We start from the raw sequence: 23,378 nt of genomic DNA, 5'->3' as shown, positions 1-23,378 counted from the left end.
GTCTTAAATAAAGACCCACGTGCAGAACTCAGCTCACCACTCACCCATCTCACCCTCACCCTGGCCCCCTCGACCCTGTCTTTATTGAAAATGGTGATATTTTTGTTCATCATGAATTTTTCACATTAATTATGGAATTTTTTAAATGTTGCATCCCATTATTATTTACCTTGATGACTGAGGATTTGGGGGCCCCCTCAATGGTTATGGCCAAGCAGCTGGTTCACTTTCTTCACCCTGGTCCCCACCCGAGAACAGGCCATCCCCAACACAGCCATCAGATTCTCACTCTTAGCTTTTCCCAAGCCAGAGTGCCACCCCCCACCCCTGCCGTGCACTACGACCCCATGCCCAGGTGGCTCAATTTGTCACTGAAGGTCCTGTCGGAGCACTTTCCACTCTGCTTCAGGGGAACAAAATGTACCCCACCCTTCCCCAGTGAGGAGGAGTCAGTAGGAAACCCACAGTTCAGCTCTCTCCAAAGAAACCCCCCTTTCCAGAGTCTAGTTTTTTCTTTCTTTGCAGAACCTCGTTCGGTGCTCTCTCCCCTCGCTTTGGAACATGCGCCTACTTTTCACATCCTGATATACATGTTTTCTAATTGCTGTACCCCCAAAAATGCGTATCATCTGTTCAGGCACCATGCCTTTTGCTCCTTACTGGGTGTATATATGTCATCTGACTTAGCGCCTTGGTGGTTAGTAGGCACTCAGTGAATATTTGCAGGATGAACACGCAAATTACAAGCACCGAAAAATTTCTGCTGAGAAATACAAACAAGAAAGACAGAAGCACTATTAAGTCCCAATTTCATGTATTCCTTAGTCAATCCGAAGGCTAACTTACAGGTGCAAATGAGCCACTGTTTTTCACTCAGGCAAGTTCATTCTCTCTATAGCTTGTCCCCAGCTTTGGTCAAGAAAGCATTTTTTTTAATTTTATTTTTATTTTTAAAGATTTCATTTATTTATCAGAGAGAGAGAGAGAACACAAGCAGGGGGAGAGGCAGCAGGCAGAGGGAGAAGCAGGTTCCCTGCTGAATAAGGAGCCTGATGCAGGACTCGATCCCAGGGCACTGGGATCACAACCTGAGCCGAAGGCAGACTCTTAACCAACTGAGCCACCCAGGCATCCCAAGAAGGCATCTTTTAAAACACAAAGTTCATTGTTGAAAACATAACCACGTAAACTTCCACCGTGCGGGCATCGTGACCAAAAGCCCTAAAGTCTTTGGTGATTTCTATTTTCATTTGGGAAGCAAAACAAACACAAGAAACACTGGCGTGGGCAGAGTTTATGATATGTGTCCCTCAGGAAGGGAAAATCCAAGTTCTCCTTTTCTGTCTTTCCCCAGGAGCCAGAGAAGCAGCAGTTATACGACATACCCCCCAGCCCCCAAAAGGCAGGACTTGGCCCCTTGGCCAGCCAACCGCATGTAAGTATGACGAGACGCAGAGATTCGATGCTGGGAAAACGTGAGCGTGCTCTGGGCTGTTTTATCGGCTTGGTCAAAATTGGGAATGCGAATGCCTCGCAGAGGAGATTATTTCATTTGAAACCTCTGATGGCAGCGGAGTTCAGGAATAGGGTGAGCAATGTGGTTTGGGCAGGCCCTCCACCTTCTCCGTGCCTCAGTTTCTCATGACAGACTAATTGTGAGGATTGAGCTAGTCCCCGCAGAGGACCTAATACAGGTATAGTGCTTGGCACAGAGCAAAAGCTCAGTAGATCTTAGGTAATGCTCCCTCTTCTCTATACCTCAGAGGTATGTTGTGTTGAGGTAGATTTTTATTTGTTTATAGGGGACATGCCTTAATTTGAAAATCTGGAATCCACGTTCGTTGTTGAATTGTCACGCATTTACAATACATGTACCGATGCCCAAAGTTACTGGGGAAGGCCTTACAAAGAGACGGCGTCTCCACAAAGTCGTGAGGGATGCTCAGGAGTTCGTTAGAGGGAAAGGAGAGGGTCGAGAGGGCATGTAGAACAGAAGGACTGGTTTGGGCGGAATGAACTATAGAGGGCTAAGGGAGCACTCCGAGTTCAGGGGAAGGTGAACCTCTGGGGTGACTGGACTCACAAGGAGGCTGGTAGCTGCCATGGTGGGGAGGCTTAAAAAGGGGTACAACCTTGAGTGATCATGGCAATGGGGAGCCACTGAAGACGCTTGAGGAGGGGAGTGACAATCAGATTTGTAAGAAGCACAGTACCCGGGACTTAGTAGGTCCTCAGTATAATGCACCTTTGTCAAATGAGTCGCTCAAACCCTCTTTTTACGGCTACTGACCTGGGCATTTTTGTGTGGTTCTTCACAGGGGCAGAGTGTTCCCCTGATGTCCGCGATCACCGTGAGGCGAGGCGGCTACAACACGTTACCGAGCCCCCAGAAATCAGAATGGATTTATGACACACCGGTGTCTGCAGAAAAGGTTGATAGCAGAAATGCATCTCTGAGCAGCTTTGTGGAAGCATCAGAACCCCACTTTCCCCCCAGGTATATGTCCAGCTTCCAGAATCCTCCGAACAGCAGAGCAAGGTCCCTCTACCCACACCTGCATAAAAATGTGCCCATGCAGAAAAAACTCAGCCTTCCAGAAATTCCTTCTTATAAATCCCTGGCACCCAGGGACACTTTTCCCTTAGATGAGGGTTCTGGCTACAAGGTGCCTTCGAGCTTTCTGATCTCCCGGGTGGAACAGCAGAACACCAAGCCAAACATTTATGACATCCCTAAATCAATGCCGAGCGGCCCTCAGGCCCTGAATGAGCTGGGGAGAGTGGACGGGGCTCCCGAGAACCCCCCGGACCGCAGCTCCTCCTGCTTCCCCGGCCTGGCCCTCTCGCTGTCTCCAGAACCGGACAGGTTATCCATCTCCAGCTCTGACAGCAGGGCCAGCGTTGTCTCCTCGTGCTCCTCCACGTCCACCGACTCGTCGTCTAGCTCCTGCTCGGAGGAGTCAGGAAAGGAGCTCTCCCTGGACCCGGACTTGGCCCGACAGACAGTCGCGGCTCTGCAGCACGAGGTGGCCAGCTCTGTCGCCAGCTTGATGCTTTTTGTCAGCAGGAAGTGGAGGTTCAGAGAGTATCTGGAGGCCAACCTCAGTGCTATCCGCAAGGCCACCGACCACGTGGAAGAATCTTTGAGAGCATTCCTGGATTTTGCCCGTGGGATCCGTGGGACTGCCTGTAACCTCAGCGACACTAACCTTCAGGCCAGAATTAGGGACCAGCTGCAGACCATCTCCAACTCCTACCGGATCCTGCTTGGAACAAAGGAAAGCCTGGATAGCTGCAATTGGTCCTTGGAAGTCCTTGTGACCGACAAAGTCGAAAACAGTCCAGATGACCTCGAGAGATTTGTCATGGTGGCGCGGATGGTTCCAGAAGACATCAAGAGGTTTGCCTCCATTGTCATTGCCAATGGGAAGCTCCTTTTCAAGCAGAACTGCGAAAAGGAAGATACCTTGCAAACGACCCCCAATGCACAATTGGAGCTTGCAAAATGCATCCAGCTTCCTCAAAGGGAGATTGAATCATACCAAAGAAGTGCTCCTTTTAGTAAACAAAAGGAAAGTGAACACTCCCCTGAGCTACTGAAGAAAAACGGGACAATTATCCGTGAACCGGTGAGTATAATAGAAGGAGGCTTTCAGATTTTATCTGGAGTGGTTGCCGTCAGTTAGATGCCAGGAACATTTCGCTAATTGTTAGATAGTTCAATAATTAGATATTGAAAGATAGTAATCAATAATTTTTGAAATTTTCATTTGAAATTTGGTTCCATTTTTTAAAAAATAAAATACATTAAAGTAATGTTCTAGATGAAATCTTATTAAGAAGTAAGATAAACACTTTAATATTAAGGCACGTGGGATGTCTTCTGGAAACTTGGTGTCTTGGGGTTTATCTCTAATACTAGAGTTAGGAAGGACTTTGAAAATCTTTTGAAATCCGTTCCTTGAGCACCTTTCTTTAATCTCACCACCGAGTTTCCTTGCATTTTTGAAAGTTGTTGATTTAGTCATTGTCTTTGCGTTTCTTAGAAACAGAAGAGGAAGTGTAAACACTTCCAAATTGTGCATGGTCTTAGCAGCCTCCAGACTGCAGCTACTGTTAGAAACTCTTTGCTGCATGAGTTCAGACACTGCAGAAAGAGAATGGTTCAAGGATTACAAGTCAAGAGGCATGGCACATAACCTGGGGACAACATGACTTGGTCCTTTTAGCCCCTGTCTAGCGTGATATTCTGTTTTAAAAAAAGCCTTCTGGTTGGTGTAACTGCTTTCACACATTCTAGAGAAGCTAGAAACTTGGGTATTTTTCATTCCCTAATTTAAAAATATAGATATAGATGTAAAAGGTATTTTATATATATATATACACACAATTTTTTAAAAACTCATGTGTCCTTATATCAAGCCATGTTGGTAGGCAAAATTCAGCCCTTGGCCTTGCAAAGTCTCCTTTGTTGAAAAAGGCATCAGCCCTCTGAAACTAATAATATACTACATGTTAATTAACTGATTTTGAATTTAAAAAAAAGACATCTGGAGGCAGAACGATGGACAAAAATATAAAGAGAAATGCTCAAGTTTTAAAGTGGACTTGAATACCTCTGTAGAGTGTAAAAACCACTCGAGTTAGTAATTGGAAGGGATTTTGTTTTTCAGAAGTTGCCTAACCTAGAAGAGACAGAAAAACCCATCTTGGAAGGAAAGTTGGATGAAAACAAAAACTTCGAAGGACAGGTGAGTGAGAGTGCTGGCTCCCCCGTATTTCTGACTCACATGCTTTATCCCTCGAGATGTCTCCTGCTATGAACAAGTCGGCATGCCGGCCATGACCCCCTTGGGAGTAGATATTTTTGTGACAGTTTGTCCTGTTTGCTGTAGAAGGAGCCCTGAATAAGTCCAGTGAAACCCAGTACGCGGAGCATGATTCTTGAACCATTAGTGACATAGTTCTTGGTGGTCTGCAAGTTTATCACAGGTGGGACTGACGTGGCCTTTGAAAGCACAGACTCACATTTCCTTTGTCATCCTCTTTTAATGCTTCTGATTAAAAGAGACAAACCGTTTGGGTTTGGAACTTGTGTATCATCAACACCTCTTTGACCCTTGACGTTCTTCCTTTTTTTTTTTTTTTAGTCAAAGATGTTATCATTGGGCTTATTGTTATTGGTTACCTGCTACTTGTGACAAATGACAATGATTTTCCAGTTACCAATTTGAAGAGTTTCCATTAAACTAATACAAGTAAAACCAGTGGATTCTTTTAAAGACAAAGATGAAGCAAGTCAGGTTAAGAGGGAGGAAAAAAGGGCATAACTTACGAAGGTTGTCTGAGTACCTGAAGCCTGGAGATCAGTGAACCAGATCAACTCCCAGGCTTGGGGGGGGGTGCAGGGTGGAGGAGGGAAGGACAGAGATGTCTCATGACATGGGCAAGATTATTCGTCTCCTCGGGGGCAACTGAGATGAGAACCCTGGGCTGCAAGACCCAGCAGAGAGAGCCAGCATGGTCGGATCCTCGGGAGGGCTCTCCTCTGTCTTCTCCTTGTGTCCGCTCACGGCAGAGAGCAGAGAAGGGAAGTGAGCTCTGACAAGGGCACTAATCCCACCACGGGGCCCCACCCAAAGGACCTCATCCAATTCCAGGTACCTCCCTGAGGGCTCACCTGCTACCTTTGCGTAAGGGGGTGGAGTTTCAACATATGAAGGGGGGAGGTACAAAAATCAGACCCTAACACCGGCTGAGTGCTTCCAGGCTGTGAGTTTAGAGATCACAGGTGGATGAGAAAGCAATCAGTTTAGCGAAAAAAATAAGACATTCAGACTTAGCTGACTCAGCTTAGAGCTCTGGCTCTTCAATTTTGCTAAATGAATGACCGTGGGCAGCCCCCTCGCTTCAGAGAGCGCCAGTCTCCCCACCTGTCCTAACGAAAGGGCTTTGGATGATTACCCAGAGTGGTTGCCACTAAGTTCGATGGTGAGGACGTTTTAACAGTGCCTAGGCTTCGGGAAGACATTGGTTCCACATCCCAGAAAATACAGCTCATGGAAGTAAATTCTAGATGAAATCTTATTAGCAAGTTGGAGAAATATCATAATATTAAGGCAGATAAGTCAGCATATTCAGATTTCTTCCAGAAATTTTGGGGGCTCAGGTTTACTGCCGATATTGGAATTAGAAAGGATTTTTTTAAATCCTTTAAAATCTGTTCTTTTAGTAAATTTAAAAATCTCTTGATTAAGTTTTCTTTTATTTTTTTGAAGTTACAGATTTAGTCATTGTCATTGTGCTTCTTGGAATGGGCTGGTAATGGTTTGTTGAGAATATTGAATAAGGGTTTATATATTTAACATGTAAGATTATATAGACAACACAATATATCAGATTGTATATATAAATACTATAATTTATATGTAACAGTGCTTTGAAAACATTAATTTGTTAGGCAGATGCTGCACTGTGGGCTTCTCAAACAAAACTGTATTTTTTCTTATAAAAAGTCTAGAAAATTGAGCAAAATAGGAAACAGGAGACAACCACAGCCTGGTGATGACATTTGTCTCTTCTCAATTGTTCTCTTCCCTTTTCCAGAATCCTAGCTCCCTCATCCCGCAGCCTTTGAGTCAGCAGAATCCCGAGAAGAGATTCCACCTGTCTGAACACTGCCGGCTCTATTTTGGGGCACTCTTCAAAGCCATCGGGGTATTTAACAGCAGTCTCAGCAACAGCCAGCCCCCTGAGATCTTCATCACGCAGAGCAAGCTGGTCATCATGGTGGGGCAGAAGCTGGTGGACACGCTGTGCAAGGAGACCCAGGAGAGGGACGTGCGCAACGAGATTCTCTGTGGCAGCAGTCACCTTTGCAGCCTGCTCAAGAGCCTCGCGTTGGCCACCAAGCAAGCTGTGCTCAAATACCCCAGCCCTGCGGCCCTGGGGCACCTCCAGACAGAGGCCCAGAAGCTGGAGCAACACACTCGGCAATTCAGAGGGACGTTGGAATGAGCCTCCTTCACCCTCTTTCTTCCTGTTCACCTCTTAGCTTCAGCTTCCCAGCCCCAAGCTGTGCAACTCTGTCCTACGGGCAAGGCCGGCCTGGGGATGCACTGATGGGCGGAAGCTGGTATTACCAAGTGGCTAAACAAGCCCAGGACATTGACTTATCCCACAGAGGGCCAAGTATTAAGTAAGAGCCTTGGTAAGTTTTTAGCTTAGCATGTGGGGTCAGTGTATGAAATGATGTTGTAGAAATCAATTTTATATTGGTTGAATGTATGCCTACCTTAAATTCATTCATTCAATACTTATTTAGTGGGCATCTACTATATGTCAGATTCTAGGTGCTGGGCATATAGCAGTGAATCAGACAGAGGCCTTGCCCTCAGGGAGCTTACAATCTAGTGGGGAAATAGATGATAAGTGCTGAAGAATTTCATACACAATATGTCAGGTGCTAGGGAGACAGTAAAGAAGGAGAGACTTATTTTCGAATGATGAATTTCTGTTGCATCTGTTAGCAAATGTGATAAGTTTTTCATTTTGGACTGGAATTAATTCTGTAAGATTTGGTACAAATTCTGTATCTGCATCTTATACAACATATATATATATATATATATGTAACATATGTGTGTATATATACACACATAGATATACGCACATATGTTATATATATACTATTTTATCTTAACCGAGTTAAAGATGCATGTTATATTTACAACATAACATGTTCTGTTGGGTTCCCTATTAATTTATTTTGTATATAGTAGTCTATGTTGATAAATTCAGTATGTTTACTCAGAAAAGGCTTGTTAACTTCAACAGTCTCAAAACTGTTACCATTTGTAATGTTATGTAAATATAATCATGAATTGAAGCATTCTTTGTAGCAATCCTTTCTTTGGGAGAGCTGGTGATCCAGGTCACCCAGGTTCTGATACCAAAGCAAAGCCACCAATGTTTACTTTTCTTATTTAAATGCTTCTCCCCATGGGGCACCTGGGTGGCTCAGTCTTTAAGCCTCTGCCTTCGGCTCAGGGCGTGATCCCAGGGTCCTGGGATGGAGCCCCGCTTTGGGCTCCCTGCTGGCTGGAAGTCTGCTTCTTCCTCTCCCACTCCCCCTGCTTGTGTTCCCTCTCTCACTGGCTGTCTCTCTCTCTGTGTCAAATAAATAAGTAAAATCTTTTTTAAAAATTAAATAAATAAATGCTTCTCCCCAAAGTGTGCAGGGAGATGCAACAGAGGCCACGTGCTCATGCACGACACTAGTACAGCAAAAACAAAGCCATCACTTGTGGTGGTGCAGCCAGGAGTCGTGGTGTGGACAGGATACCCACTGCTGGGCACAGATCTCAAAGTTGTGCGGAGCTCCCCTCAAGTCAAACCACCTCCTCTTCCGCTCCTTGCAGCTGGGCCTTCAGCTCATGTTGCTATGGTTACATCATCTCTACACTTCAAGTGAAGGTCCACGTCTCCTATACACATCTCAGCCACTAAACACCTTTGTAGCCTGGAACCAGCAGCCTCAGGCTGGAAGTCATCTGAAATGTCACCAGCCTGCCTGCTACTCTGCACTTAGTAGGCACTTCTAAACGGTTGACTGTTAGAAGCTCGTATTTTCAGCGAGTTACTCCTAGGGTCTCTAAAGAAGGATCGCATCTTTGTGAGGCTTGCTAGAACAGAGAGACCATGTTCTCTAAACAGCTGTGATCTGTATCGGTTAGGACTCCTGTTGCAAGTGATCAAAAACCATATCCGATCTTTCTTAAGCAATAAAGGAAATTTATTGACTCAAGTATCTTAAAATCACTCAGGGCAGACTGGCTTCAAGGCTGGCTGGTGTGGGTGCCCAGTTTCTCAGTCCCACTTTCTCTGCATTCACTGTCATGATGGCAAGGTGGCTGCCCCAGGTTATGTCTTTGGTTTGTGGCCAGAAGAGAAGAAAGAGGCTTGATTCTGCTTGGACTAACTTAGAGCAGGTGCCTGCCCCCTGAAAGCCCCATGACAAGGAGGGCATTGACCTAGACTTCAGATTCACACCTCCACACAGGTGCGTTCACACATGTACACACACACACACACACACACACACACACTCCCATGTGTTCTGAGAGAGGGAAAGAATAGCCCTGCCAAGAACTATGACACGTCTGAGATCCCCCTGCTTTAAATTAACAAGTTAGCCAGCCAATTTCATGGATGTTGCAAGAAGACACAAGATTCTGGGATCAGAGACTACATCTGGGGTCCCCAAGACCACGGCTCGATCTGATGATTTGCAAGGAGGAATCCCAACACTCAGCATTATGTTCGTACTCACGGCTCTGATCTATTACAGTGAAAAGAGACCACAAAGGGAGAGGCTCAAAGTGTGCTGTACAAAGGAAACCAGGCTCAAGTGGCCAGGAGTCCTCTCTCTGAGGTCACACAGGACACTTTTAATTCCCTCAGGAACAAATTGTGACAACACACGTGAGATGTTGCCAGCCAGGGAAGGTCAGGAGAGCCTCACACTCAGGGTTTCCACGGAGCTGATCTTGTAGGCAGGCTCTACGTGGCACATCCCCGAATTCCAGACTCTCTGAAGGCAAGCAGGTGTCCAGCGTGAACCACATTGTTTGTACAAACAGTTTTGGTACCTGACCCATTCTCAACAGCTCTGGGGTGGTGGGAACTCTCCCCAGATCCAAGTTTTCCTAAACACCCAAAGGCCAACCTTGCAAACCAGGCTTTCTAAGGAGATTATTTAGGCCTCCTATGTCACCTCTTCTTCCCAGAGACAAAGGATTTTCCTCACAGCCTCGCTGCCTCTTTACATCATTTCCACCTTACCCCAAGTCCCAGGGCAGAGCAAAGGCGGGCACAGGCGAGGCTGTGCACACACTGAGTTTGTGTCACAGCCAAAGAACTCAGCGTCGGCAGCCCCAGTCTTTCATAACTGCCTCTGTGTAACCCTGCAAGCCTTGTCTCTGAGGGAGACACTGTCTTTATGACACTGGACAGCAGACAAGCCTGCCCTTCTGCTCTGGAGAGGTCCACAGTCTCTGTCTTCCATGGCTGTTTGCTAAAAACCACCTTGAAGACGCAATTCAGGACAAAATGCCATCAGTGCCTCTGCTCAAAGGACGTGCAAAAAGGCAAAGGCTCCAAGAACTGTGTCCCAACAGGGGCCCCAACCCAAGGCGGGAATGTTGTTGGAAGAAGGGCAGAGGGGGGACGTGCGCAGGGAGGCACCAACACGTTTGCTCCAGCCTGCAAGACGAGTTTTGCTCCCCAGTAATAACAGCAGCATGTGTTTATGAAGCGATGTCTGCACTCCAGACCCTGTTCTAATGCTTTAGCACTTCTAACTCATTCGGTCCTTCACACGTGAGAGGCCGGTAATCAATAGATCTCCAGTATTCAGAATACTAGAGATGTATGTATGTAGGGAGGCAAGTAGATAAACGTATATGGAGACGTATCTGTCTATATAATATTTTTTTGTCTCTACATGTATTTTGAAACGAGTTCAAACCAAGGGCCTTTGTGGACAAAGTACAAAACCATTGGGTTGAAAATAATGAAAGCTGCTGCTCTTAGCTAAATGTGTTTCCTTCCCTTTTTTTTTTTTTTTTGAAAGACGGCAGTTATGAGCTGAGTTTCCTCTAATTCGATAGGATAATTGCTTCTGAAGAACATTTAAAAGAAGAATATCACATTTTTCAACTTTTAGCAACATTTTGCTAAGTAGTTTTCTTCCATGCCCAGAATTCTGTGTTGCTTCCTCTCAAGGTAGGAAGAGGAAATGGTGGGTTGTGGTGGTAGCAGCTTGACCTCAATTAAGTTAACTTCATCGGGAGGATGGAAGTGGTGAGGAGCCTAGCTGACAGATCTTCCAGTATGACAAGCACTGGGGAGCCGCGTTTCTGGTTTGGGGGCAACTATCTTTTTTTTTTTTAATTATAACATCTTTTTAAAAATTTTGCCCAAGTATGCACCCAGGCCTCCAAAAGCTGCCCATTTACGAAAGTTGCCCATTTGTGCAGGTGATTTGCGAATGCCTTTTTCCTTCCACTCATTCATTGAACAAATATTTATTGTGCGTCTCCACTCTACCAGGCCTCTGCTGATCACTAGAAGTGCTGCATGGGACAAAAGCAAAGCTTCTGCACCTTGCAGTCTTCATTCCAGCTGAGGGGGATGGAAAACCAGGGCCAGGAAGGGGTGGGGTGAGTGAGACACTCTCTTTGAATGCAAAATATAAGGGGGTGCCCAAAAACTGAGTAATCAAAATACATTGTATTTCAGTGCAGTATTTTTAAAAATCTCAACCAATGCAAAGAAGCCCATGGTGAACAAGATATCAAAATTTAAATTTATAACATGAGGTCAGTGGCTGGTAAGTGCAATGAAGAAATTAAATCAAGGTGGGGGTAGTGGATGGAAGGATGAGGGGCGGGTACTCTTTTACTGGGAGAGGTCAGGGAAGAAGCTGTGTGGAGACACCCACCCCCCATGTCAGGAGCAGACGCTGAGTCACTCAAGGGAGCCAGCCTGGCAAACAGTGGACAAAGAGTGTTCCTGGAGAGGGAACAGCAAGGTGAGTACCCAGGAGTGGAAATGAACCTGGAGCTCTCAAGGGAGGGAAGGGGCCAGTGCGGCTGGAACCAGCGGAAACCAAGAGAGGGAAGGGAAAGTGGGTGACATGAGCTGGGATGGGTACCCAGAGGCCGGTTCATGGAAGGTCTGTGTATTCCTGAGATATATTTAATATTCCCCTAAAACTGCAAATGAAAAGTATTTTTGACTCAAATTATGTCAGGATTAATTACTTCTAGTTTTCTACTTTATTTGACTTTAACCCTCTTTGGGACATCCTTGGGAGTGTAACCTTATGTGATGGTTACAAAAGTCCTGAAGAATCCTAACACACAGCTGTTTGTTGTAGTTTTTTCAAGCTAACTCTTGAAATGAGTCCCTCGGCCTATCTGCCTTGTCCAGACAGAATTATAAACTACAGCTATGGGAGAGCGCATGGAAATCAAACCCTCAAAGGTTCAGAAGTCTGAAGCATTTGGGAAAGATTGTAACAGGCAGTAGGACCACTTAAAGTACTTGTTCTTAGCTTGGGCCTCAGGGGGTGATGCGTGAAATACATAGATGTGTAAATTGTAGCAAAATTTTCTATGTACTACTGGATATTTTTCTGGGGGAGTAAATCCAAGGTTTTCATCACATCCTCTATCAGGTCCAAGAGGTTAAGAAATACTGGTTTTGCCAGAGGGCGATGGTTTTCTCTTTCCTGGTTTTATTCCTTTCCTGCCCTTTAATCATTTTTTTAAAGATTTTTTATTTATTTATTTGACAGAGAGAGAGAGAGACAGCCAGCGAGAGAGAGAACACAGGTAGGGGGAGTGGGAGAGGAAGAAGCAGGCTCCCAGCAGAGGAGCCCGATGTGGGGCTCGATCCCAGAACGCCAGGATCACGCCCTGAGCCGAAGGCAGACGCCTAACGACTGAGCCACCCAGGCGCCCCTCCTTTCCTGCCCTTTAAATCCATAGTTTGAGGCGAAGTTGTCACCAAGGATCCTTGCAAGGGAAAATCCTGTATCAGTTCATTCAGCAATGGCAGTGGAAAGTAACAGCAGCTAATGACATCAATACGTCTACTGTGCCTAGAACAAAATGGCTCAAACCATGGAAAGCCCTGAGTACAATACCAGCTCTCAACCCAAATTAGTTGCTATTGATATTAACTCTACAAAAGCTTAAGCGTGTATAGATTGCAGCACAGAAGAGCCTAAAAACCAATATTCTAAATGAGGAAACCAAGGAGGAAGAGGAAAAAAAAATCCAGCTGCCCGAGCTTCAACGTCCATCCAGTTAAGCTTTTGGGGAAAGGTTGAGGAACACGGCATTTGTAGTCACATGGGCCTCATCTGAGAAAGCTTCTCATCTTGTACTCCTTTTACTCAACTGCTGTGTGCCCCTGACCCAAGATTGTACATCTCAGTCTCAGGTTTTTCATTTGGAGAACGGAAGGCATTATAGCCCCTAAATTATGAAGACAGAGGAAACAATGCCTCCAAATCTCCCAGGGCACAGTCATGGTTTAATAAAGAGTGGTTATTTTTATTTATGTTTCTCCAAATGAACTTGGGGAGGGGATGACTTAGTCGCCAGAAAAGAGCACTGGTTTGAGAGTCTGTCTAAAGATCTCTGCATTTATGCTATTTTGTAACCTGATTTGCTGTCCTTCGGGGACAGCGGGGAGAAAATTAATCTTGCAACCCAGTCCCAGCTCTCCCTCTTACTAGCTGTGGGACCTTGGGCAAGTCCTTTGACCTTACCCGGCTTCTATTTCCTTACTTGTAAATGGATTCTCATAGTACTTACCAGTTATAGGGTCTGCCGAAACTGGACTTGTCACCCTCCCTGAATGTGTCTGTACGTCCTTTTTGGTTTATTGAGGAAATGAATAGTGAGTGTGCCAAAGGTTCCTCCATGCACTGAGGACACAATGGGGACTAAAACAAAGTCCCTACCCCCACAGAGTTCACAATTTCTGTGACTGGCATAAAAATAAATCATTAGGCAATGAGAGATCAACTGACTGAAGGATTTATATTGTTTTAATTCCCATTAATTGCAGTAACAGATAATCCAATGTTACAATCTGTGAAGTTTTCATATCCATATATTTTCTGTTCCCAACTGGGGAATATTTTAAGATTCTTTTTTTATGTCTCACTTTGGTCAGCAAGGTAACATCCAATTATGAAGGTCCAACTTACTCGCTGTGGTTAGACTTCCCCCTAATATTTATAATAATTAAGAAACAGCTAGAAAGATAGTCAACAGCATAGAAGCAGACAATCACTGATTTTAGCAGGGGTTTTGCAAGGGATTTGTGCTCTCATTACAGAGGTAATACAACCTGTCTCTCGGAAAAGGCAGGTAAACATCAGTGTGGGTTTTATACCTGCCTCTGTTCACTATACCTGGTTTTTTTAGAGAAAGAAAGAAAGCAAGCTGCGAATCAAATACAGGCACGTACAGACTCTTTGCAACTTTTCCCCTCTGGACCGTCCGGATGGCAGTGTCAAAGTTTCCGGCCTTAAAGAATCTTACTTCTCCAGAATCTCCTATAACACCACACTTCACAGGATTTGTTGTGAGTGCTGAAGTCACAGTGGTGCTCCATAAAAAGTTCTCCTTTAAACATCTAATTATTATCTGAAAGAACAGATGCCATTCACTTGCATTGTTAATTGCATTAACAAAATGCGGCCCTTTCCCTCGCGGCGCTCCCAGCCCGGGAATGTGCCAGACCCACAGTCAGACACGCTAGGGTGGGACGGGGCTCAAGAAAGGGGGGTGCTCCTGAGTCACCCCTGCCCCCCGAAGCGCAGCGAGCGATCGCCACGGTGCAGCAGAAACCTGCACCCACCGGAAGAAGGGAGGAAAGGGCCGGGCCCGGGAGACCGGGTCGCACCACCAGCCCCTGTGCGGGCGAGGACTGGCTTGCGCTCACGCAGCCCTAGCCGCGGGGCCTCGCCCAGCGCCTAGCGACGCTCTCCATGGCAACAGGGGCTTGGCGACGGATCCGCCCCACTGCGCCGCGTCGGGCGTATTGCGTCATCCGGGCGCGCCGGAAGTGACTTCAGTGGTCGCCAGGGACCCCCGGAAGTGGTCGCTGCGGGGTTTTGCTGCAGACGCTCTCTCCTGGTTTGCGATGGGTTGCGACGGAGGAACAATCCCCAAGAGACACGAGCTGGTGAAGGGGCCGAAGAAGGTTGAGAAGGTCAGCGACGTGGGTCCGGTGGGGACCGTCAGTACTGGGGTCCCCGGGGGGGGGAGGCGCGGAGCTAACGGGGCTCCTGACGCTGCCGTGCTCATTTATCTCATTAGGAGAACTCATATTAACAACATTATTAGTATCAGGCCTTTGTTGAGTGCTTGTTGTTGCCGTTCACCTGGCAGTACGCTTAATACGGGGTAGCTCGTACAGTTCTCACAACAGCCCTGTGGGCACATATTGTCATCATCGTCGCTTTTCAGACATAGAAATTGAGGGCCAAGAGGACAAAGTTGCAACGCTAGTAAGTGGCAGGGCCGGGATTTAAAGCTTTCTGCCATTAGTTACAGTGATACAAATGGCCGCTGTTTATTGAGCTTTGCACACACTTAACTTCATTTTCCCCGGGAATTCGTCCCAAAGGTTCTCTTATCCACATGAGACCGGTCCTTCTCTTAAAAAACTACCTTGCCACCCAGCACACTGCCTTCATGGTTGATTAATGTCAGTCGCAGAGAGAGATAAGCTCCCTGTGGCGCAGTCTTCGTCTTTTCCCCTCTACAGCTAGCACAGTTCCTGGCACAGTAAATACAGTGAGTGAATGAGTGGATAATTCTTAATTCTCACAGGTAACTGTGAAAAATTGTATATAATAACTTTCATGCTACTAACAGGAAATTGAGTCAGTCGGACATGACCAAGATCACACAACTGATAGGTAATGAAGCCAGGATTTCCAACCATTCATTCAGGAATTCAAAGTTAGCATTGGTGATTACTTTACTTTTTAACCCTTTTTTTTTTTAAGATTTTATTTATTTATTTGACAGAGAGAGAGACAGCCAGCGAGAGAGGGAACACAAGCAGGGGGAGTGGGAGAGGAAGAAGTAGGCTCCCAGCAGAGCAGGGAGCCTCACGCGGAGCTTGATCCTAGTACCCTGGGATCATGCCTCCAACCGAAGTCAGACGCCCAATGACTGGGCCACCCAGGCACTCCTAACCCTTTATTTTTTAAATAATCTCTACGCCCATCATGGGGCTTGACCACATGACCTCGAGATCAAGAGTCAGGTGGTCTACCAGCTAAGCCAAGTGCCCCCCATTAGTAATTACTTTTTAATAACAAGGCATGTGAAGTACCTAATACAGTGCCTGGCACACGTGGATGCTCCATATATTCTCCATTCAGCAGCTAGAAAATCTTTTTAAAAGGTAAATCTCATATATCACTACTATATTTAAAATCCTCCAGCAGCTTTTTGTCATATTCAGAACAAAATCCCACAAGGTCCTGTGTGATCAGGTGCGTTGCTCCCCACCTCATTTTCTACCCCTCTCCAGGTCTTTTATTTTGTTTCAGCCATACAGGCCTTAGTTTCTTAGCCTGGAGTATAATTTCCATGACTTGATAGTGTTCTTCACTGAGATGTTCATATCAGTTGTTTCTTTACTTCATTCAGTTCTTTCCTCAAGATGTCATTTCTGTCCACTGTTGCCAAAATACATCTCACTTCTGTTGTTCTCTATCCTCTTTGCTGCTTTACTTTTCTTTACAGTGCTTATTACTGTTTTCGTTTGTTTATTGTCTGTCTTTCTCGGACATGAACAGAGACTTTGTGTCTTACTTTTGTCTACCACACAGTAGACATCTGGTAAATGTGTTGCTGCAAGAATGAAAGAACTCTCAAGAGGATGGAGTGTGCCCTCTCATCACACCTACAGATGCATAGACAAATGCTAGATAGTTAACATTCACGAGAACTTTTGCCAAAAAAGTATTCAGCTAGTTTCGTTAACTTGTGGCCAGGGCTGAAGAGGAGTAGCTTAATGAAAAGCTTTTCAGGGTTTCAGAAGGGGATAGAAAAGAAGAAAGGGTGATCCCAGACAACCAGAGTACTCAGGCAGGATGGATTTTTGTTATCCTTATTTATTCAGCAAATACTTTATTAAATGCCTATCATAGACATCATTCCAGGGCCTGCGGACACAGCAGTGAACAGAGTTCAGCCTTTGCATTGCTTACATTTCAAATAGATATATAATAATTTAATAGTTTTGATCACTCATATGGTGTGTTTGGGCTGGCAAAATCATTGCTGTAATTTAAGACCTTGCCCTGAAAAGAAGAGAGACTCTGGTTAAAAAAAAAAAAAAAAAGTTTCAGAAGTTTTTTGGGTTTACTAACCTGGATAAGGATCAGTTTATCATTTTTCTCCCTGTCCCCAGCTCTCCCAATTTTTTTTTTATTTTAAAGATTTTATTTATTTATTCGACAGAGATAGAGACAGCCAGCGAGAGAGGGAACACAAGCAGGGGGAGTGGGAGAGGAAGAAGCAGGCTCATAGCGGAGGAGCCTGATGTGGGGCTCGATCCCACAACGCCAGGATCACGCCCTGAGCTGAAGACAGACGCTTAACCGCTGTGCCACAGGCGCCCCTCTCCCAATTATTTTTTGAATCAGCAAAGGGCTGTGGATAAAGCAGGTGAGGGATCCAGAAGGGAGATCCTGGACTTGCTGAACATGGCTTTTTTTGACTTTGCTAAGGATGTAGTAAATCGACTTCACTGGTGGCAGGTTTTTCTTGGGGCTCAGCTACACTGTGAATTTTGATAAAAGTTGTTTAAGCGGCCAAAGTGTGGCTCTTGGGTCTGGGGTATGGATAGAATAACAGTTGTTGTAGTTTGGGTTTTGTTTTTATTTTGTTCTATTTGAAATAATAGAAAAGCGTTGGAAAGTAGTGATTAAAAGCATGGTCTCTGGGGCACCCGGGTGGTACAGTCGGTTAAGTGTCTGACTCTTGGTTTCAACATAGGTCATGATCTCAGGGTCAGGGGATCGAACCCTGCCTTGGCATCCGCACTCAACTCAGAGTTTGCTTGCTTGAGACTCTCCCCCCTCATGCCTCTCCCCGCTTCTATCTCAAATAAATAAATAAAATCTAAAACAAAACAAAATAAAACATGGTTGCTGGAGCCAGCCTGCTTGGGTTCTTATCTTAGCTCCTCCATCTACTTGCTGTGAGACCTTGGACATGTAACCTCTTGGTACCTCCATCTCCTCAGTAACAAAGTAAAAATACTAAGTTATAGGGTTTTTATGAGGGCAAAAGGATTAAGTCACAGAAACTGCTTAACACAGCACTTGGCCCACACAGTAAACACTTAAGCAGTTGTTACTGCCAAAAGTAAATTTAAGGAAATTTTTCCTTATTTTTTTTCTCTTCCCATTTTCTCCCACTTGTGCCATCCTACTATATTATTCAGGTTTGGCATTTTAGGAGGGGAAAAGAGTGGGATGTGGAATATTATATAGGTGAAATGTCATTTGAGGGCAATAGAAGGTCTTGTGTTTGGATTTTCAGAGTGTGGGTAAGGATTTGATATACCCCCTAATGAACAGTGTTAAATTGGTGATTTTTATAAAGAATTATATAGTCTTTGTGTTGGACTTTTTAAAAAAAAATCTATTTTCTAAATTCTTAGTCTTTAAATTCAGCTAAAACTTTGGAGCCTTTCCCATCGATCGAAATTAACCTGTATTGCTCATTTTTTCTGTATGGCTTCTCTTACTTACTATTAAGGTACAAATGCTAGGGGCACCTGGCTGGCTCAGTTGGAAGAGCATGTGACTCTTGATCTCAGGGTTGTGAGTTCAAGCCCCACGTTGAGTGTAGAGATTACTAAAAAAATAAACTTTAAAAAATAGATACAAATACTAATTCTTATATGCAGCTTGCGTAAGCAATTTAATGACTAGATGGGAACTGTTTTGTTTTAGGTGTCCTGTTTAGCGGGAACTTGATTTGACATGGTATTAGTTACTTGGACTTTTTAAGTCCCAGCTTCATGTGTCACTGTCTTTGATTTAAAAGACAAAAATCATTACATGTGGTATAACTGAATAAGCCTTTATATGTAGACCTGTGGACCATATGTCTTTCAGGGATGAAAGTTAATTGAAAGGGTTTTTTTTTCTTTTCTTAGGTTGACAAAGATGCTGAATTAGTGGCCCAGTGGAACTATTGTACTCTAAGTCAAGAAATACTAAGGCGACCAATAGTTGCCTGTGAACTTGGCAGGTATGGTTCCTTTTACTTAATTGAGATGAGTTTTTATTAACTAATTTTTAAAAGAATTTTAATGCGAAAAAAAAGAATTTTAATGTGTAAATGCAGTTCTTGATTCATGAAATGTGAATTATCTCAAACAAATTTGTGAAGCCTAGGTTTTCATTTGCTGTCTCTGAACATACTTCTGCATTTTTCTCTTCATTTTGATTTATTTAATCTATGATCTGAAAATTCAGGGGCCAGGAGGAGGTCAGTTTTAAACAAATGCATGAAGGAACTATGTGGGATATTAGGGAATGGTGGGAACTTGAGGAAACTGGAGAGTTTGTGTCCTGTCTAAAAGGGTTGCTGCTACTCATTTCCAGCCAGTTGTTGCAGTTCAAGAATGTGGGCCTAGTGATTCCAGAACTTCTGATTGTTTTTCCCGGGAAAAGTTGAAAATGTGTACTTTTATGTTAAATTTCCCAATTTTTAAGATCCTGTTCAGATCACATTCAGCCCTCAGACCACCAGTTTGCAGCCCTTGATTTAAACTCGTTTCTTTCTTTGTATACTCTGGAAATAGTTGAGATAGGATTTAATTTACTTTTTTAATAATGCAGGGCATTTCTGTTATCAGATGTAAATGACTTTGGATTGTACTGAATTTACTCCTTTGTGTGGAGGTTGATTGTTGCCAGAATGTTCTGACTATCCTTATTGTTGCAGACTTTATAACAAAGATGCCGTCATTGAGTTTCTACTGGACAAATCTTCTGAAAAGGCTCTTGGGAAGGCAGCATCTCACATTAAAAGCATTAAGGTAAGACTGATGATTCTGAAGTTCTCCAGGGGTCTCAGTGGTTAACGTTTATTTTATAGAATTCATGTACCTTATAGACTGAACTCAGAAATTTGGAATTCCAGCCCCACCCAGCTACTTAATGAAAATATGATTTGGGGCAGGTCACTTAAAGCTCAAGCCAGAAGTTCCCACACCTGTCCTTCCTGCCTTATAAATCTGTTATAATTTAATATGTGCGAAAGAACTTTGAAAACTCTTGATGTGATGTATAAATGTTTGGAGACATCATTTTTGTAGTTAAAACTCAGTTACTTGAATTTTTGATTTGGAAGACACTTACAGAATTTTATAGGTAGATCGCTATGAAATCAGGGTGGTATCTCCTGCTGATTAGACATTTTGATTGGCAGTTAAAATTCTTTTGTAAAAACGGAAAAGCAAGTTTTTTAGTAAAGGAAGTTGGTTGAGAGGACAAAACCTTGCAAATCTGGTCAATGGGAGAAAAATCAGGAAAGTGGTAGAGAATTTGAGGACCATCAACCTTGTCAGACACTTTCTTTCACAGGTGAGAATACTCACTATCCATGACTTTTTTGAGGCCACACAGCTAATGAGGCACCTAACCCAGAACCAGAGTCCCTGGTTCCCCATATAAGGCTTTGGGTTTTTCTTTTCTTTCTTTGGAAATTTTTTAATTATATTAGGCCTTTTGTTTGAATTCTTGGAGGGATTACAGGATACAAGATATGTTAATTTCAAGCAAATTAGTAATTCTGAAATGTAGGTAAAGTAGTGCTTTAGAAATACCATGCTGATTTTTGTCACTTTTATCTGGGGAGGAGAATTCATTCTTATAAAACCCATGGTAGCATAATTATCTTATATCAAGAATGTGATTATCATTGAAATTAATTTATACAGTTCTACATTTAAAATAATATTCAAGGTATGTGATTGAACTTTTAATTTTAATGGAAAAAAAGAAGACTTCCAAGAAATCAGTACTGTAAAGGCAGAAGGATTCAAATAAAACAATGCAAATATGCAAGATAGTCACTACTGTCAATTAGTAGCCCACAAATACTCTTGAGCAGAGAACTTGGTGAGTCACATGGCAGCTATCAACCAGGAAGCTAACTGTATTGACTGTAGGCATGGTGGCTTTCCTTTGGAGGCACTCAGTTGCTCTCCAGCGTGCTGAAATCAGGGTGGTACTGTTAAATGTCAAGAAAGGCTCAAATGCTAAAGTGGAGCCATTCGATCACTCCTTGTGAAGGCAAGCTTTTGAAAACCTGAATGGCCAGATCTTGGAATATGATAGTATTCTCTGGCTCTAATATTCTGCCTTGGACTCATTAGACTGTGGCCTCATAGATTTTACTATCTGTTCAATTATTAAATAAACATGGGCCGCCAGGAATATGGAACAGCCTCAGTGAGGATTCATTCACAGGGAAAGAAAATGTTCTTTTTTGGATGAAACTAATACAAAGCTTTCTCTTAGCGGGGTTATTTCTCATGGCCAAAGGTAATTTTCCTTAAATAATGAAAATATTTGTAAAATAGAAATTAATTCATTTGCCAGTGAATTTTAAAACTCTTGTTTTCCATCATAATTTATGGTTTAATTTTTTTATCCATGTCACAGTTGACAGCCAAAGGGAAGGAGCTAGGAAGAAGAGGTTTGGATGGGAAAGGACTGGAATAACAATTTCTTGGTCGATTTAGATTTAGGTGGTTATTGAGGCTAAGCATGATCCATTTATCAGATGAATTCTTAAACTATGGATGGTTTTTCACAGAATGTAACAGAACTAAGGCTTTCTGATAATCCCGCCTGGGAAGGGGACAAAGGAAACACAAAAGGTGACAAACACGATGACCTCCAGCGGGCACGTTTCATCTGCCCCGTTGTGGGCTTGGAGATGAATGGCCGGCACAGGTCAGTAACAGATGTAGGGCAGATGGTGTGGAGTCTGGTTGGGTAATATTGGTCTTCTTAGGATTTGTGCTGTACCTTTATAATCACACATTCTTCTTTAAGGTGTCCTTTGCTTTGGGTAGTGCCTTAGAGGTGGCGGTGCTGGCATAAGACCATGTTCATTCCCTAACAGCTGTTTATAACATGGTGTCCCAGCAAGTCCACTCAACTTTGGTGTCTGTGCTTTCTGTTCTTCAGAGTAGGAGCACCTAAAGAGGGATTTTAAAAATTTCTCCTGTGACACTTACAAGACTTGAGTTGGATTATTTGGTCTTTTCTTGTGGGAAGAAAGCAAAGGACAAATGTTGCCCATCAGACAACTCCCATTTCCTTATAATTGCTGAAAACCATACAGTGGAAAACTGTCACATAATGTGTGGTCAGTCAGTCAGCTAAAGACCTAGCTGATAATGACAACTCGCTTTGAATTTGTAGCGAGCAAATCCTCCGACTAGAGCACCAGAAATCCTAAGGTCAAGAGTTCTATAGCAAACATAAGTGACCTGTATATTTCTGCCTTAAAAGATATGAATGTTGAATGGGTTAGTAGGTGTCTTTTTGTAGAATGTCTCAGTAAGCCAAAGCTTTCAACTGTTTTCCCACCATTTAGAAATATCTTTAATAACTGGTAGTCCCACCTGCCATCTGGAATCTTCCATCTAACATATTACTTGTTGAAAGGTAGTATTTTTTTTACTCTTTTCATTCAAGAAACGGGCGGGGGTGAAGTGGGGGGAGAATCTCAAGTAAATAAAAACTGAACTATAAACAACCACATTGGATCTGGAGCGTTCTGGCACATTTGTACACATCCGTTTAACAGACGTGTGTGCGCTATGCGTGGCAAACTGTGCCAGGGAGCGTGACCACCATGCCCTGAAGTGGCATTACCTGTGGCTTTGTGGATTTGGAGAGAAGTAAAATTTAGGCCCAAGGAGCTTTTATTTTTTATTTTATTTATTTAATTTTTTTAAAAGATTTTTATTTATTTATTTATTTGACAGAGAGAGAGACAGCCAGCGAGAGAGGGAACACAAGCAGGGGGAGTGGGAGAGGAAGAAGCAGGCTCCCAGCAGAGGAGCCTGATGTGGGGCTCGATTCCAAAACGCCGGGATCACGCCCTGAGCCGAAGGCAGACGCTTAACTGCTGTGCCACCCAGGCACCCCCCAAGGAGCTTTTAAAGATTATATTCTTCATATAATATGACTTAAATCAGTTAAGCCTCTCAGAGTTTATCATTTAGTGGTAACTCTGTGAGGTGGTAGATATGTTAATTGGCTTGATAGTGATGATTATTTCAGTGTGTACATATTTCAAATCATCAAGTTGTACGCCCTAAATATAGACAATGTGTGTTTGTCAGTTGTACCTAAATAAAGCTGAAAGAAAGAAAAAGTAATTAATTAAAAAGCTGAAGTTCAGGGGAAGCAGACTCATGGACCTCACCTCATCCCACTTTGGTGTGTATTTCTGTATGTGGTGTACACGCACATTATTTCAAGGTTTAAGTTGTAACATAACGGTGACCATTTTAAGGTGCATGTTTCAGGGGTGTTTGGTACAGCCACAGTGCTCTGCAGCCACCAGCCTCCATCTGCTTCCATTTTCCTCCATTTCCCTCACCCCAAAGGAAAACTTCATAGTCACAGAGCAGTCCCTCCCCATTCCCCCAGCCCCAGCCCCTGGCCACCACCAGTCTGCTCTGTCTTCAGGGATTTGCCTATTTGGGAGATTTTCTTTTTTTTTTTTTTT

General features: G+C 43.8%; 2 protein-coding genes across 8 annotated transcripts in view; both read left to right on the top strand.

Annotated features, from left to right (window-relative positions):
- CASS4 (Cas scaffold protein family member 4) overlaps positions 1–7,888 on the top strand; it is a 33,715-nt gene extending 25,827 nt beyond the window's left edge. For 5 of the 6 annotated variants that reach the window (XM_034641901.1, XM_011227470.3, XM_011227471.3 and 2 more), the window contains 4 exons: positions 1,355–1,435; positions 2,319–3,629; positions 4,674–4,751; positions 6,607–7,888. In XM_034641901.1, the coding sequence (XP_034497792.1) occupies positions 1,355–1,435; positions 2,319–3,629; positions 4,674–4,751; positions 6,607–7,017 (1,881 nt within the window). In that variant the 3' untranslated portion in view covers positions 7,018–7,888. The remainder of the gene's footprint in view (positions 1–1,354; positions 1,436–2,318; positions 3,630–4,673; positions 4,752–6,606) is intronic. The other variant, XM_019801796.2, reaches the window with a different exon arrangement.
- Positions 7,889–14,641: 6,753 nt separating this feature from the next.
- RTF2 (replication termination factor 2) overlaps positions 14,642–23,378 on the top strand; it is a 40,932-nt gene continuing 32,195 nt past the window's right edge. For both annotated transcript variants that reach the window (XM_011227468.3, XM_002921208.4), the window contains exons 1-4: positions 14,642–14,796; positions 18,775–18,869; positions 19,569–19,662; positions 21,447–21,586. In XM_011227468.3, coding sequence (XP_011225770.1) covers positions 14,728–14,796; positions 18,775–18,869; positions 19,569–19,662; positions 21,447–21,586 — 398 coding nt within the window. In that variant the 5' untranslated portion in view covers positions 14,642–14,727. The remainder of the gene's footprint in view (positions 14,797–18,774; positions 18,870–19,568; positions 19,663–21,446; positions 21,587–23,378) is intronic.

The sequence above is a fragment of the Ailuropoda melanoleuca genome, chromosome 13, assembly GCF_002007445.2.
Source record: "Ailuropoda melanoleuca isolate Jingjing chromosome 13, ASM200744v2, whole genome shotgun sequence".
In the NCBI taxonomy this organism is placed as follows: Eukaryota; Metazoa; Chordata; class Mammalia; order Carnivora; family Ursidae; genus Ailuropoda; species Ailuropoda melanoleuca.
This window is presented reverse-complemented; position numbering and strand designations above follow the sequence as displayed.